The sequence below is a fragment of the Protopterus annectens genome, chromosome 5.part0 (genome assembly GCF_019279795.1).
Source record: "Protopterus annectens isolate FY-2018-M chromosome 5.part0, PAN1.0, whole genome shotgun sequence".
Taxonomy (NCBI): Eukaryota; Metazoa; Chordata; order Ceratodontiformes; family Protopteridae; genus Protopterus; species Protopterus annectens.
The window spans coordinates 1,559,364,026-1,559,376,954 of NC_056735.1; the positions used below are offsets into that span (position 1 = coordinate 1,559,364,026).

At 41.0% G+C, this 12,929-nt stretch overlaps 1 protein-coding gene across 4 annotated transcripts in view; it reads left to right on the forward strand.

Moving 5' to 3' along the window:
- The first annotated feature begins 2,746 nt into the window (after positions 1–2,746).
- Positions 2,747–12,929, forward strand: part of LOC122801775 (amyloid beta precursor protein) — a 3,200,820-nt gene continuing 3,190,637 nt past the window's right edge. For 2 of the 4 annotated variants that reach the window (XM_044071353.1, XM_044071356.1), the window contains exon 1: positions 2,748–2,961. In XM_044071353.1, coding sequence (XP_043927288.1) covers positions 2,899–2,961 — 63 coding nt within the window. In that variant the 5' untranslated portion in view covers positions 2,748–2,898. Of the gene's footprint in view, positions 2,962–12,929 lie in introns of all 4 variants that reach the window. The other 2 variants (XM_044071354.1, XM_044071355.1) reach the window with 2 other exon arrangements.

The window sequence follows — 12,929 nt, forward strand, 5'->3', positions numbered from 1 at the left end:
AAACTGTACAAAATTATTTACATGCAGTAACTGTTACAATCTAATAAAGGTGTATGATACTAAGTAGAGTGATAGTGATTTGAGCCTGTCCACATTGGACAGGTGTTGGACTCCATAGATTCTCTTTGGGAGGTATTTCTGTGGACTTTCCTGTTGGTGCAGATGTTTAGAGAGGTACGTACCAAACAGGGTGTTATACTCAATTATTGGTCTAATGTGGGAGGAGTATAGCGAGGTAATAACCTCCTTGTTTCTGGATGCAATACCTATACTTATGAGATAAACCAAATAAAAGGCTTTTCTGACCACTGCCACTACATGATGGTTGATTGTGAGATTATTATCAACAAGAGTACCCAGGTCTCTCACTACAGGTTGTGTGTTTAGGGGGTTGCCGTTGATGTGGTAATCAGTATGGGCCGCGTTTCTGCCGAATGGTATGATGATACATTTTTTTACTTTTAGCTTGTGGCCATGACTTTGGCACCAGTCATTAGTTGTGAGACCCTCTTGCAGTATATTAACATCATTTGGGGAGTTAATGACAGCACACAACTTACAGTCGTCTGCAAACCTGGTCAGCCACAGGCTTTTTGTTTTTGCCTCAACCTCTGAGAAGTAGATGGCAAACAGCAGGGGTCCCAGGACAGATCCCTGGGGAACTCCACTAGTGACAGGTCTGCTATCGTTTTGACCTTGAGGGTTTTAATTTAATTTGGTTTTATATTGTGCTGAGCTACAACAGTGTTTGTCTGCCACTTAATGAGGGTGAGTAAGGCTATGAGCTGTTTCCTGTACTTTAGGGTTTGATTCTCTCAGACTTTGCCTTCTGTGTCACTCTATCAAGGTCACTTCACCAGACAGTGCTCCTGGTCTACCCTTGAAAGAAAAGACACTTACATCCAGGATGCTGTCCTGGGCTGTTAGCAAATATGTTTCACAGCACCCCTCACATAGCCACTAATTAATGCTTCAGTATATGTTAGTTGACTATGAATCCCAGCACATCTATTTTAGTTTAATGGATTGCCAGATGTCCTTTCAATAAATGTGAGTTTCAAGGGAAGAGTTTTACTGTTGCTCATTCTAAATCTGATTTCAGTGGAAGAGCTTTTGTTTTGTTTAGCAAATGGCTCTCAGTGTTTTTTCTGTAAATCTGAAATAAAGGTGTTAAATTAAATCCAAATCTCTATGATTATTATAAAATTAAAGAAAATAAAATGTGTACTGACAGGTTTGAGCAGTGTTTTATTGTAAATGGGGAGAGATAGCCAAATAATAGAATATTGGTATGGCTGAGGGGACCCCTGCCTAGAGCCCCATTTGATCATGAGATGGCTCTGGCCAGGCTCTTGCTATTACTCATTCCAGTGTGTTCTAATCTTCTCCATTGCACTGTCTCTGTTTACTAACATGGGAAAACTGCAGAAGAATCACATGAAATCCTGTTTACAGGTTAGGCTTATAGCTGGCCTCTTAAAAAGGTACTAATACTTTGTACATTACAGCTCTTAGCTGGCATTTAGCACGAGTTTTTCTTGCAGTACCTTGTATTATTGTAGTGTGATCATATATATTGTTTTCAATACCTTCACAACTGTTACACATTATGAGGTGCATCATCCATTTTAGCTCTCAGAAGACATCTGCATTGCAGAAAGAAGTTCATTTAACTCAACTTTCAGCATATCTCTCAAGCAACTGGAAAGACCCCAAAAGTACCTCACCAAGAGGATCAAAGGGCTCAAACAGATGCCATATGCTGCCCGGTTAAAGAAACTCCAGCTCTACTCAGTGGCATATCGCCTGCTCAGAGGCGATCTGTTGCCTGATGTATAAAGCCATGTCCAACCCGGAATTAATGGACATGCTGCACCTCAGAAAATCCAAATCTCATTGAGCTACGCGCTCGAGAGACTTGAACCTCAGCACTGAAATAAATAGGACATGCTGGAGGGACAGATTCATAACCCAGAGGCTCCCTTCACTCTGGAATAAAATCCCTGTCCAGGTTAGGCAGAGTCCCTCATTGACTCTCTTCAAGAGGAATCTTGATGAGTGGATGGGAGATCGTAGGTTTACCCTGGGTATCACTTCTGTGTCACTGTTAGACAGAGGCACAGTATACTAACCTCGAAAAAGGGCATAGCAAAATTAATTTAAAATGGGTGGCGAAAGCCAAACACACTCTGGCTAGGCTTATAAATGCCCTAGGGCAGATAGCCTAGTATAAACCTATAAGAAATCTGGAGAGAGACAACAATAATGGGTGGGGTGGGGCACAAATAGAGACAGATTAAAAAATATATATTGTTCTTATAAACTTAGAAAGTTGTTAAAATAGCAGGTCTTCTATTCACATACATTCTCTGAAGGATACAGGTATTTCAGTTTAAGCTAAGCGTAATAGTGGTTTTCTGGCAAATCAAAGAGGTTTGCACTCACTAAATAATGACAAAACATTACATTCTACAGAAAATGCACGCTAATAAAAAACATGTTATTATAGTAAATGTCTGAGTTTATAAAACTTGTCTTTGACTTGGGGCCTTTGTCAGCCCCCCCTTAGTTTGGCTTTGCCCAGAATTATTATGTTAAGAAGTATGATTTGGGGGTATCATTTTAGCTAAACTGGTGCATTTCGCTAAACAGTCCTTCGAAAGCCAATACACTAGGTGTCGCTGTGGTTATCCTGCAACAGCTGTAGTGCTGCTAGTCTGGCTCAGGCGCCATCAACTGATTATTTAGGGTTTTGATGCTTGGATGTGCTGCTGCCTTTTTCTGGCAGTAACAGTACTCAGCAGTCATCGACTGGGAAATAAAACTGAGGAACGCCGGGATTAGAAGTCTACTGTCATTTAAAATCCGCATTTTTTCGTAGAACCAGTAATTTCAAACATGTTACCATTTTCGGGCTCCTTATTGTTGGTTTCTTTGGCAGCCCACATTCTGTGTTTAGAGGTAAGGTTATCCGGTGATATTTTTCTGTGGGGTCCTTTGCAAACGCCTGCACGGTGTGTTTTATCTGCAGGCTGGAAATAGTGTGAATAGTCCTGGTTTCCGATGTCAGAGATCCACAACAGCCGGTGTTCCTTAACCTGCTGCTGTTTGCTCTAGTCTTCTGCAGGCATTTTGTTTTCAGTTACCTTTCACATAGAAAACATAAGTTTAATATGATCGCTATCAACACCATGCTTTCTAAACCGCTCTTGTGTAACGTAGACAAAAGCCGCTGCAGAACGTGACATTGTTTTCTTTAGATTGCATTTCGATATTTTTAGACGCTGTATATACACCGATCAGTATGTAATTTGTGCACTGAGGCGATAAACTGTTTAGCACTGTTCTTTGAATAAGGTGTGTGAGCTCGAGCCTAACGTTTGTGGGTCATCGGGCGCATTTCATTCACTTGGTTGCCTAGTCAGAATATTTTATTAACTCGGCATTTAAATTAGACAGTGTATCATACACTGTGTGTGTGTGTGGGGGGGGGGGGGGTATGTGTGTGAACACGGTATACTTTCTCCCTGCTCCCCAAAAAGTAATATTCGGGAATGACTTGTTTGACAAGAAGGAAAGCCGTGTTTTTAAAGCGATGCACTTCCCAAGTATCAAACCAGTTAGTCTCTGTAGCTCGTAGCTTGTGTTAGCTGTATAGTTTTAAGTGTGGGTCATAATCAGGAGTCTTTTTACAGGCACAGGTTTCTTGAGCTGCAAAAATATATACACTAATTCATAGTGTATATATTTTGCAACTCTAATTTTTATATTTAACCAGACATGTTTTGATGATCATAGACAGGAATATGTATACATAGTGGACCTGATGTCTAAGTAGCTAAGCATTTTAGTTTTGATGTTTTTATTGTGGTGTATGTTTGATGGTTTCTTGGTATGTGGGCATTCCATGCCACGTTGTGATTGTCGTCATTGTTCACAGGTTATTTGATGAAATGGGTATTGGTACCGTATTGATAGGAGAGGTGTTAACGTTGCCTGCGCTCGCTAACTGTATAAGTGGAGTCTTTAAATCGGTGTTTACAGAACACGGATTTAATAGTATTAATTCTGAGGAGCCTTTTAGCATTTCCGTGACTTATTCATGCTGTCTGTTTTGACTGATGGATTGGACAGCATCAGAAATGGGTTACTAGGTAAGGGATATGGAAAGGCTGAGGAAATACTGTTTATAATGACCAATGAAGAAGATGGCGCCTCGGCACTACTGCAAAGAAAAAGCTACGGTGAAACCTTTGCAATGCTGTTGGAGAGCTTCTCCAATTGTTTGATGTTCTACAGCCAGTTGTGACGGTTTAATCCATGCAGATAATTTTATTTAATGCCATCTAGAATGGCCTGACTTTGTATCTTTTAGATAATAGATACTTTTCATTGAGGAGACACTGTGTCTCCTCAATGAAAAGTACCTATTACATGTAAACATGCAGGTACAGGGGACCAGATGTGTACTAGACAACAGGAAAGCTGTCAACTTACTGCCACCTGTATAAAGTTTATTTTAATTTCGTCATCCTTCTTAAAAGGTAAATGTTAACTTGATGGGCCTGATTCAGGTAGGCTGTATAAAGGGCACAATTCTGCTGACTTCAGAGGTGTTTACTGTGCACCTCTGAATAAGACCCTTAACCAATCAGTAATCCTGTCAGAGTCTGAAAAAAGTCAATGTGGATCAGTGCTCTAACCTGGCTAATAAAGCCAAATATAAATAAGAGTAGTACTCGCATAGCTTAGTTCAGAGAATGACCTACCACTACCACTATAACACCCAGTACAGACACACTTGCTTCTGTGAAAAGTAGAGACACACCGATATTAGTGGACCAGGCAGTCAGACCGCACCCTCTACTCCTGTGTACATCCAAAATCCTAATTGTCCTTGATTCCATCAAGATGATATTATACCAAGATTGATGCAACTATTCATATAGTGTAGTTCGATGAATATTGAACATAAATTAAGCATATCACCTGTATATAAAATCCTACGAGAAGACTTGATTACTTTTGACCAAGCTTTTTGGAATTACTCCATGAAGATTAATAGTGAACCTTTATCTAACAATAATAAGAAACGGTTATTAAATTCAATAAAAAACACTTCACCATCTTCATATTGGAGACTATATACATGGAGATTTATTCATAGAAGCTTTTACACTCCACACAGAATTGACCTTATAACTAAGAGTAATGAAAGCAAATGCTGGAGGTGTGGTGATATTCTTGAAGCCAACTGGGTTCATATGTTCATCAAATGTAGAACTCTCACACAATACTGAAGTGATTTTAGACATTTCGTAAAAGCCCTGTGGTCTGATAACTGTCAGATTACTAGCTCTTTGATATTATTCAATGTCCCTACCCCAAGTGTAATTCCTAGACATCAGTTACCTGTTCTTTGGTTAATTCTAGCTATCGCTCATAAATAATTACATTAAACTGGAAAAATAAGCAAGATCTTATGTTTACTGAGTTTATTTCAGTCTGTATGTAAAAAAGAAAAGCAAACTATTTATCAGAGCTCATCCAATGTAACACACAAAAGACTAGCTTGCCAAAAATTGGAGAGATTGTTAGATAAATATTGATAATCTTTCTTAGTTAAAACAAATGTTTATCATGGATGTTTGTATATAGTGTAAAGAGTTATGTTTTAAATTGCTTATTTTTAATACTTTATGTCCATGGTTTATTGACAAAATTTAATAAAAATTGTTTTTGGAAAAAAAAGCTGCGTGGTCTCTGTACAAAAGGGAAGCAGCAGGGTTTTGCATTTAATGTAGTAATTTCCATAACAAGTTTTAATTTGCAAATGCCCTGTGTGTAGTGTGAGAGAGATTTTTAAAGCAGAAGTGTAACATCGTAAGACATGTATGATATGTGTATATGAATAACTACATTAAATAAATGCATTGTTGTCAGTCAGATGTGGACTTTGAAAGGAGTCCGGTTCAGAAAGCATTTACAGAATGCCATTGTATGGTTAGCAGGTGTGGGGTGGCAGAACATGGGGGATAATAATAGGATTAAGGAAGACGTGTAGAGCTGATAAGTCATTGCTGAATTCATGCATTTTGTATGTTTGCCTGCTTTTGCTTGTACTTTGAGATTCTGTGCTAACATGTCGATGTTAAGTCTTCCACATAGCTCCACAAAGGTCAAGAATTTGAGGGATTTGAGTTTACAGAGTTTTTACCAAAGGGGATGACAGTGCACTTTTTGGCATTGAACGTGAGGCCATGGCTTTAACACCAGGCATCTGTCTCAATGAGGCCCATTTGTAGGATGTCCACATAATTAGAAGTTTCGATTATGGCTCCTAGTTTGCAGTCATCTGCGAGCTTAGTTAGCCAAAGACCTTCTGTTTTAGCCTGTACTTCATAGAAGTAGATACCAAACGAGAGAACCCAGGACTGAACCCTGTGGTACTCCACTTGTCACTGGTCTGAAGTCTGGTTTGGAGTCTGCTACTTTCACAATGTGGGTTCTGTCAGTAAGCCAGTTGGCAACCCATCTTGTGATATAGGGATTTATACCTAGTTTAGTGAGTTTATCTATAATTCCAGAGTGGGGGATGGTGCCGAACGCCTTGGCCAGATCTAGATTGGCTGTGTGAACCACCTTAAACTTATCTATGGCTTTGGTGACTGTTTCAAAGAAGTCTGTCAGGTTTAGGAGACATGATCTGCCTCTTACAAACCTGAACTGTGTGGGGTCCAGAGTTTGGAGATCTCCAATGTCTTTATTTATATTTATGGGTTCCATGATACGTTCCATGGCCTTGCAGACCAGGCTCGTCAGCCTAATGGGGCGGTAGTTCCCGGGGTCTGTCATAGCTCCCCCTTTGTGGAGTGGGATAACTGTTGCAGTGCGCCATTCAATGGGCACAAAGCCTGAGGTGACTGACTGAACATGGTACTTAGGTGGGGTGCCAGTTCATTCTGTAGTTCGTGTAGAATGCAGCCTGAGATGTTGTCAGGTCCCATGGATGCTGTGTTCTTGGCTTTGGACAGTGCGGTTTTTACCTGTGCAGCCATGATTACAGGAACTTTGCATTCTTCCGGTATAGAGATGGGCCCTTTGGGGGTGAGAGGGGGGTACCAGTTCATTCTGTAGTTCGTGTAGAAGGCAGCCTGAGATGTTGTCAGGACCCATGGATGCTGTGTTCTTGGCTTTGGAAAGTGCGGTTTTTACCTGTGCAGCCATGATTACAGGAACTTTGCATTCTTCCAGTATAGAGATGGGCCCTTTGGGGGTGAGAGGGGGGTAAAGTTAGCACTGAACCTATCTGCCAAGATGTTGGCAATATCAGTTGGTTCTGTATATTTAGTGCCATTGTGCTGTAACTCAGAGCAGATCTCAGTGTTGCCATTGAGATTCTTGACAAAGCTATAGAATGCTTTGTGGTTGTCTTTAGAATCTGTGGCGATTTTTTGTTTTCATAACTAGCTTTGGAGGATTTTATGAGGGATCTCTTCTTACTGAGGCTGACCAGGGAGTTCTTCCAATCATGGGATTTCACTCTTTTTTTTTTTTTTTTTTTTTTTGCAACAGTTTCTATCTTCTGTTGTAGAGTTTCAATTATGGCAGACGACCACCAGATTGGCTTCCTTTTTTTGAAGGATAACATCTTGGTTCTGTTAGGGATATTACGATCCATGCACTCGTGTAAGTGCTTATAAAGTGCATTTGTGAAGGATTCAGCAGTCGTACCTCTATTGTCTATCTGCATGAGTGTCGTGAAGTTTGCCATTTCTGTGTTAAGAAGTGTGAAGTTGGCTTTGGAGAAATTTTTTACGGTTATTTCCCTAATGGGGGCTGGGGGTGGGATGTGGATGTCTAGGAGGATTAGCTTGTTGTCAGATCTGACCAACGAGGAATTGACCTCTGGTGTGGAACACCAGTTGCCCTTGTTGGTGATGACCAAGTCTAGGATATTGCTGCCGATGGTGGGGATGTGGATAAGTTGATCCAAGGCATTGGAATTTATAAATTCCAGAAAACGTTGAGCAAAAGAGTTGGTGCATGAGTAGTTTTCCCAGTTAATGGTGGGATAGTTGAAATCACCCATTATTAGGGTGTTGGGTTGTACTCTAATATTTTCCAGTGTATTAAGAAAAGATGAGTGTGAATCCTGGGGCATGGTGGGAGGTGTGTAGCACGCCACCATCTGGATTGCGGTCGTGCCCAGAGTTAGTTGAACTTCGATAATATCGGATGCATTATGCCCACCTTTAGTGTTTCGGTCCGGGTTAGGCGGCTGAAAGGTGTGGTATGAATTATAGCCTGGTAATGCATGGATGCTCTCTGGAGCTTTGAACCAGGTCTCTGTCACTGCACAGATGTCTTTGTTCTCCATTTTAAGGAGTGCCTCGAGTGCGTGCATTTTGAGGTTTAGACTTCTAACATTGAGTATCAGATTTTGCTTGCTTGTACCTGTTACAGTGGTGAATTTGTCATTTGAACCTTACCTAAAAAAGGCACTATAGGGCTGGCAAGAGCCTTTGCCAGTATCTGGAATCCCAAGGGTGATAGGTACATGCCATCTCTGGCAAAGCATCGTGGTCTGTCGATCATGTCATCCCAGGCAGACGGATACTGGATTCCCTTAGAATAACACCAGAAGCTTAGCCAATTGTTGAAGTCGATCATTTTGTCCTTGTACTGTGGTATCATTCTGGGTAATGGCAGGATACTACTCAGGGCTAGGGTTATACCTGCCTGGGCTACAAGATCGGAGAGCTCCTCCATGTCTCTTTTCATGTAGTCCAGGGAGGTACGTCTCGGGTCATTCACACCAACATGGAGAATGACAGAGTCATATTTGTACTTGTGGAGTGACCTGAGTGCGTGCGTTATGTGGTGGATCCTGGCACCGACAGGTAGCTGACAGTAACTTTCTCCTTGTTTAGCCTGATGAGTGGAACATCAGTGTGCTGACTATAGAGTCTCCTAGAGTGTTGGGTACGTTATGCCTTATGGGCTGTAGTTGAGTGGCGCACTGAGTTTGTGGGCTGTGTGTCATTTGGGTTGTGCTGGGGGGTGGAGGTTGCTTGCATCTTTGCTTTGGAGGCCTCAGTCGTTTGGTCAGATTTTTATTGAGAGCCTCCGCAAATGTAGGCATGTGTTTTGTGCTTCTATGTGTGTGTTTTGGTGGTATAGGTTTTGAAGGACGATGTGATGTGGTGCAAGTGTTTACCTTCTCCTCTTGATTGTCCAGTCCAGTCTTCGGTGAACAGAGCTTTGATTCCAGTTTGGCTATATAAGTGCATCTCTCACAGGTTGTATTTTTGGGTGGTAGGAGGCGAGTGTGGTCTGTGTACGAGGCAATTGCTGCATTGCCCCAAGTTGCCCAGATTTGTCAGGTAGACAGGAGGAAACATCGGGAGCTGACCTTTTAGACATGCCTGGATAGCTGCTTATTTATTAAGTACAAAAAACTGTTTTCCTCTAGACAAGTGAGGAAAGTTGAGTGATCTAGTAATTTGTAGCTTATTTAGTGCTTAAGAGCACTGAACAAGTGCTGACCTCAAAGAAACAGATTTGAGTGCTAAACCAAAAAAGCTGGCTAGTTGCAAGGGAAAATTGGAAGAGCAGACTTTATGGCACCAGGAATACTTTAATCCTAGTTAAGCGGGGAGGGGGCAGGAGCCTACAAACAGTCCTGGATACAGCAAATCTGTATCTGGACTAGACTTGTTACAGGAAAGGGGGGAAACAAGCTTAGAATTGTTTTTTCAGTAAAGTGCAAATGGAGAAAGCTGGAACAGAAGTTAATTCAAGGTTAAGAATTTGAGTGGGTTGGCCTTCACAAATGTTCTCTGTTAGATTGAATGAACTAATGACACTAGACTGGGAGGAGTGTCACACATCAAATATACAGTATGGGCGGGCAACTGTGTGTGTGTGTGTGTGTGTGTGTGTGTGTGTGTGTGTGTGTGTGTGTGTGTGTGTATGTGTGTATATATATATATATATATATATATATATATAAAATGTGTATATATAGATGTGTATATATATAGATATATACGTACGTGTGTGTGTGTGTATATATATATATATATATATATATATATATATATATATATAAATATACAGTATGGGCGGCAACTGTATGTGTGTGTGTATGTGTATATATATATATATATATATATATATATATATATATATATGTGTATGTATGTATATATATAAAATGTATATATAGATGTGTGTATGTGTATATATATATATATATATATAAAATGTGTATATATAGATGTGTATATATATATGTGTGTGTGTGTATATATATATATATATATATATATATATATATATACGTGTGTGTGTGTATGTGTGTATATATATATATATATATATATATATATATATATATATATATATATATATATATAAATATATAAATATAGAGAGAGAGAGATATGTTTATGAAGCTGGAAATTGATTGTGTAATGATGAATGTTGTTGGTGCATATGCTCCACAAGTTGGTTGTGCGATGGATGAGAAAGAAACATTTTGGAGTGAGTTGGATGAAGGCTGTACCCAAGGGTGAGAGAGTGGGTATTGGAGCAGATTTCAGTGGGCATGTTGAAGGGAACATGGGGGATGAGGAAGTGATGGATAGGTATGGTGTTAAACAAAGGAATGCAGAGGGTCAGGTGGTAGTGGATTTTGCAAAAAGGATGGACATGGCTGTGATGAATATGTATTTTAACAAGAGGGAGGAGCATAGGGTGACATACAAGAGTGGAGGAAGGTGCACACTGGCGGATTATGTAGGAGGGCCAGTTTGAAGGAGATTGGAGACTGTAAAGTGGTGACGGGGGAAAGTGTAGTTAGGCAGCATAGGATGCTGGTTTGTAGGATGAGGTTGGTGATCAAGAAGAGGAGGAGTAGTGTGAGGGCAACACCAAGGATCAAATGGTGGAAATTGAAAAAGGGTGATTGTGAGGTGGAGTTCAGGGATGAGTTGACAGGCACTGGGTGACAGTGAAGAGTTACCAAATAGCTGGGTAACTACAGCAAAGCTGGTAAGGGAGACTGCTAGAAAGGTGCTTGGTATGACATCTGGACAGAGGAAGGATGACCAGGAGACATGGTGGTGGAATGAGGAAGTACAGGAGAGTATACAGAGAAAGAGGTTGGCAAAGAAGAAGTGGGATTGTCAGAGAGATGAAGAAAGACATGAGTATAAGGAGATGAGGTGCATGGCAGAGAGAGAGGTGGCGAAGGCTAAGGATAAGGCATATGAAGAATTGTATGAAAGGTTGGACACTAAGGAGGGAGAAAAGGACCTGTACCGATTGGCTAGACAGAGGGAGCGAACTAGGAAAGATGTGCAGCAGGTAAAGGTGATAAGGATAATGAGGGAAACATATTCACAAGCGAGTAGAGTGTGTTGAGGAGATGGAAAGAGTACTTTGAGGAGTTGATGAATGAAGAGAATGAGAGGGAGAGAAGGTTGGATGATGTGGGGATAGTGAATCATGATGTACAGTGGATTAGCAAGGTGGAAGTAAGGATACCTATGAAGAATGGAAAGGCTGTTGGTCCAGATGACATACCTGTGGAAGCATGGAGGTATTTAGGTGAAATGTCAGTGGAGTTTTTAACCAGATTGTTTAATGAAATCTTGGAAAGTGAGAGGATGCCTGAGGAATGGAGAAAGTGTTTTGGTACCGATTTTTTTCTTTTAAGAATAAGGGTGATGTGCAGAGCTGTAGTAACTATAGAGGGATTAAATTGATCAGTCACAGCATGAAGTTATGGAAAGAGTAGTGGAAGCTAGGTTAAGAAGGTACGTGATGATTGGTTATCAGCAGTATGGTTTCATGCAGGGAAAGAGCACTACAGATGCGCTGTTTGCTCAGAATGTTGATGGAGAACTATAGAGAAGGTCAGAAGGAGTTGCATTGTGTTTTTGTAGACTTGAAGAAAGCATATGACAGGGTGCACAGAGAGGAGTTGTATTGTATGCAGGAAGTCGGGAGTGTCAAAGAAGTATGTAAGAGTGGTACAGGATATGTACGAGGGTAGTGTGACAGCGGTGAGGTCTGCGGTGGGAGTGACAGATGCGTTTTAAGCTGGAGGTGGGATTACATCAAGGATCAGCTCTGAGCCCTTTCTTATTTGAAATTGTAGTGGACAGGTTGACAGATGAGATCAGACAGGAGTCCCCGTGGGCTATAATGTTTGCAGATGACATTGTGATCTGTAGTGAGAGTAGGGAACAGGTGGAGGAGACCCTGGAGAAGTGGAGATATGCTCTAGAGAGAAGAGGAATGAAGGTCAGCAGGACTAAGACAGAATATATGTGTGTGAATGAGAGGGAGAACAGAGGAATGGTGAGAATGCAAGGAGTAGAGGTGGCGAAGGTGGATGAGTTTAAATACTTGGGATCAATAATTCAGAGTAATGGCAAGTGTGGAAGAGAGGGAAGAAGATAGTACAGGCAGGATGGAGTGGGTGGAGAATAGTGTCAGGAGTGATTTGTGACAGACGAGTACCAGTAAGAGTGAAAGGGAAGATCTACAAGAGGGTAGTGAGACCAGCTATGTTATATAGGTTGGAGACAGTGGCATTGACAAAAAGGCAGGAGTTAGAGCTGGATGTGGCAGAGTTAAAGGTGTTAAGATTTTTACTGGGTGTGATGAGGGTGGACAGGATTAGGAATAAGTATATTAGACGGTCAGCCCAGGTTGGAAGGTTTGGAGACAAAGCCAGAGAGGTAAGATTAAGTTGGTTTGGACCTATGCTGAGGAGGGATGCTGAGTATATTGGGGAAAAAAGATGCTAAGGATGAAGCTATCAGGTAACAGGAAAAGAGGAAGGCCTAACATAAGGTTTATGGATATGGTGAGAGAGGACATGCAGGTGGTTGGTGTGGCAGAGCAAGATGTAG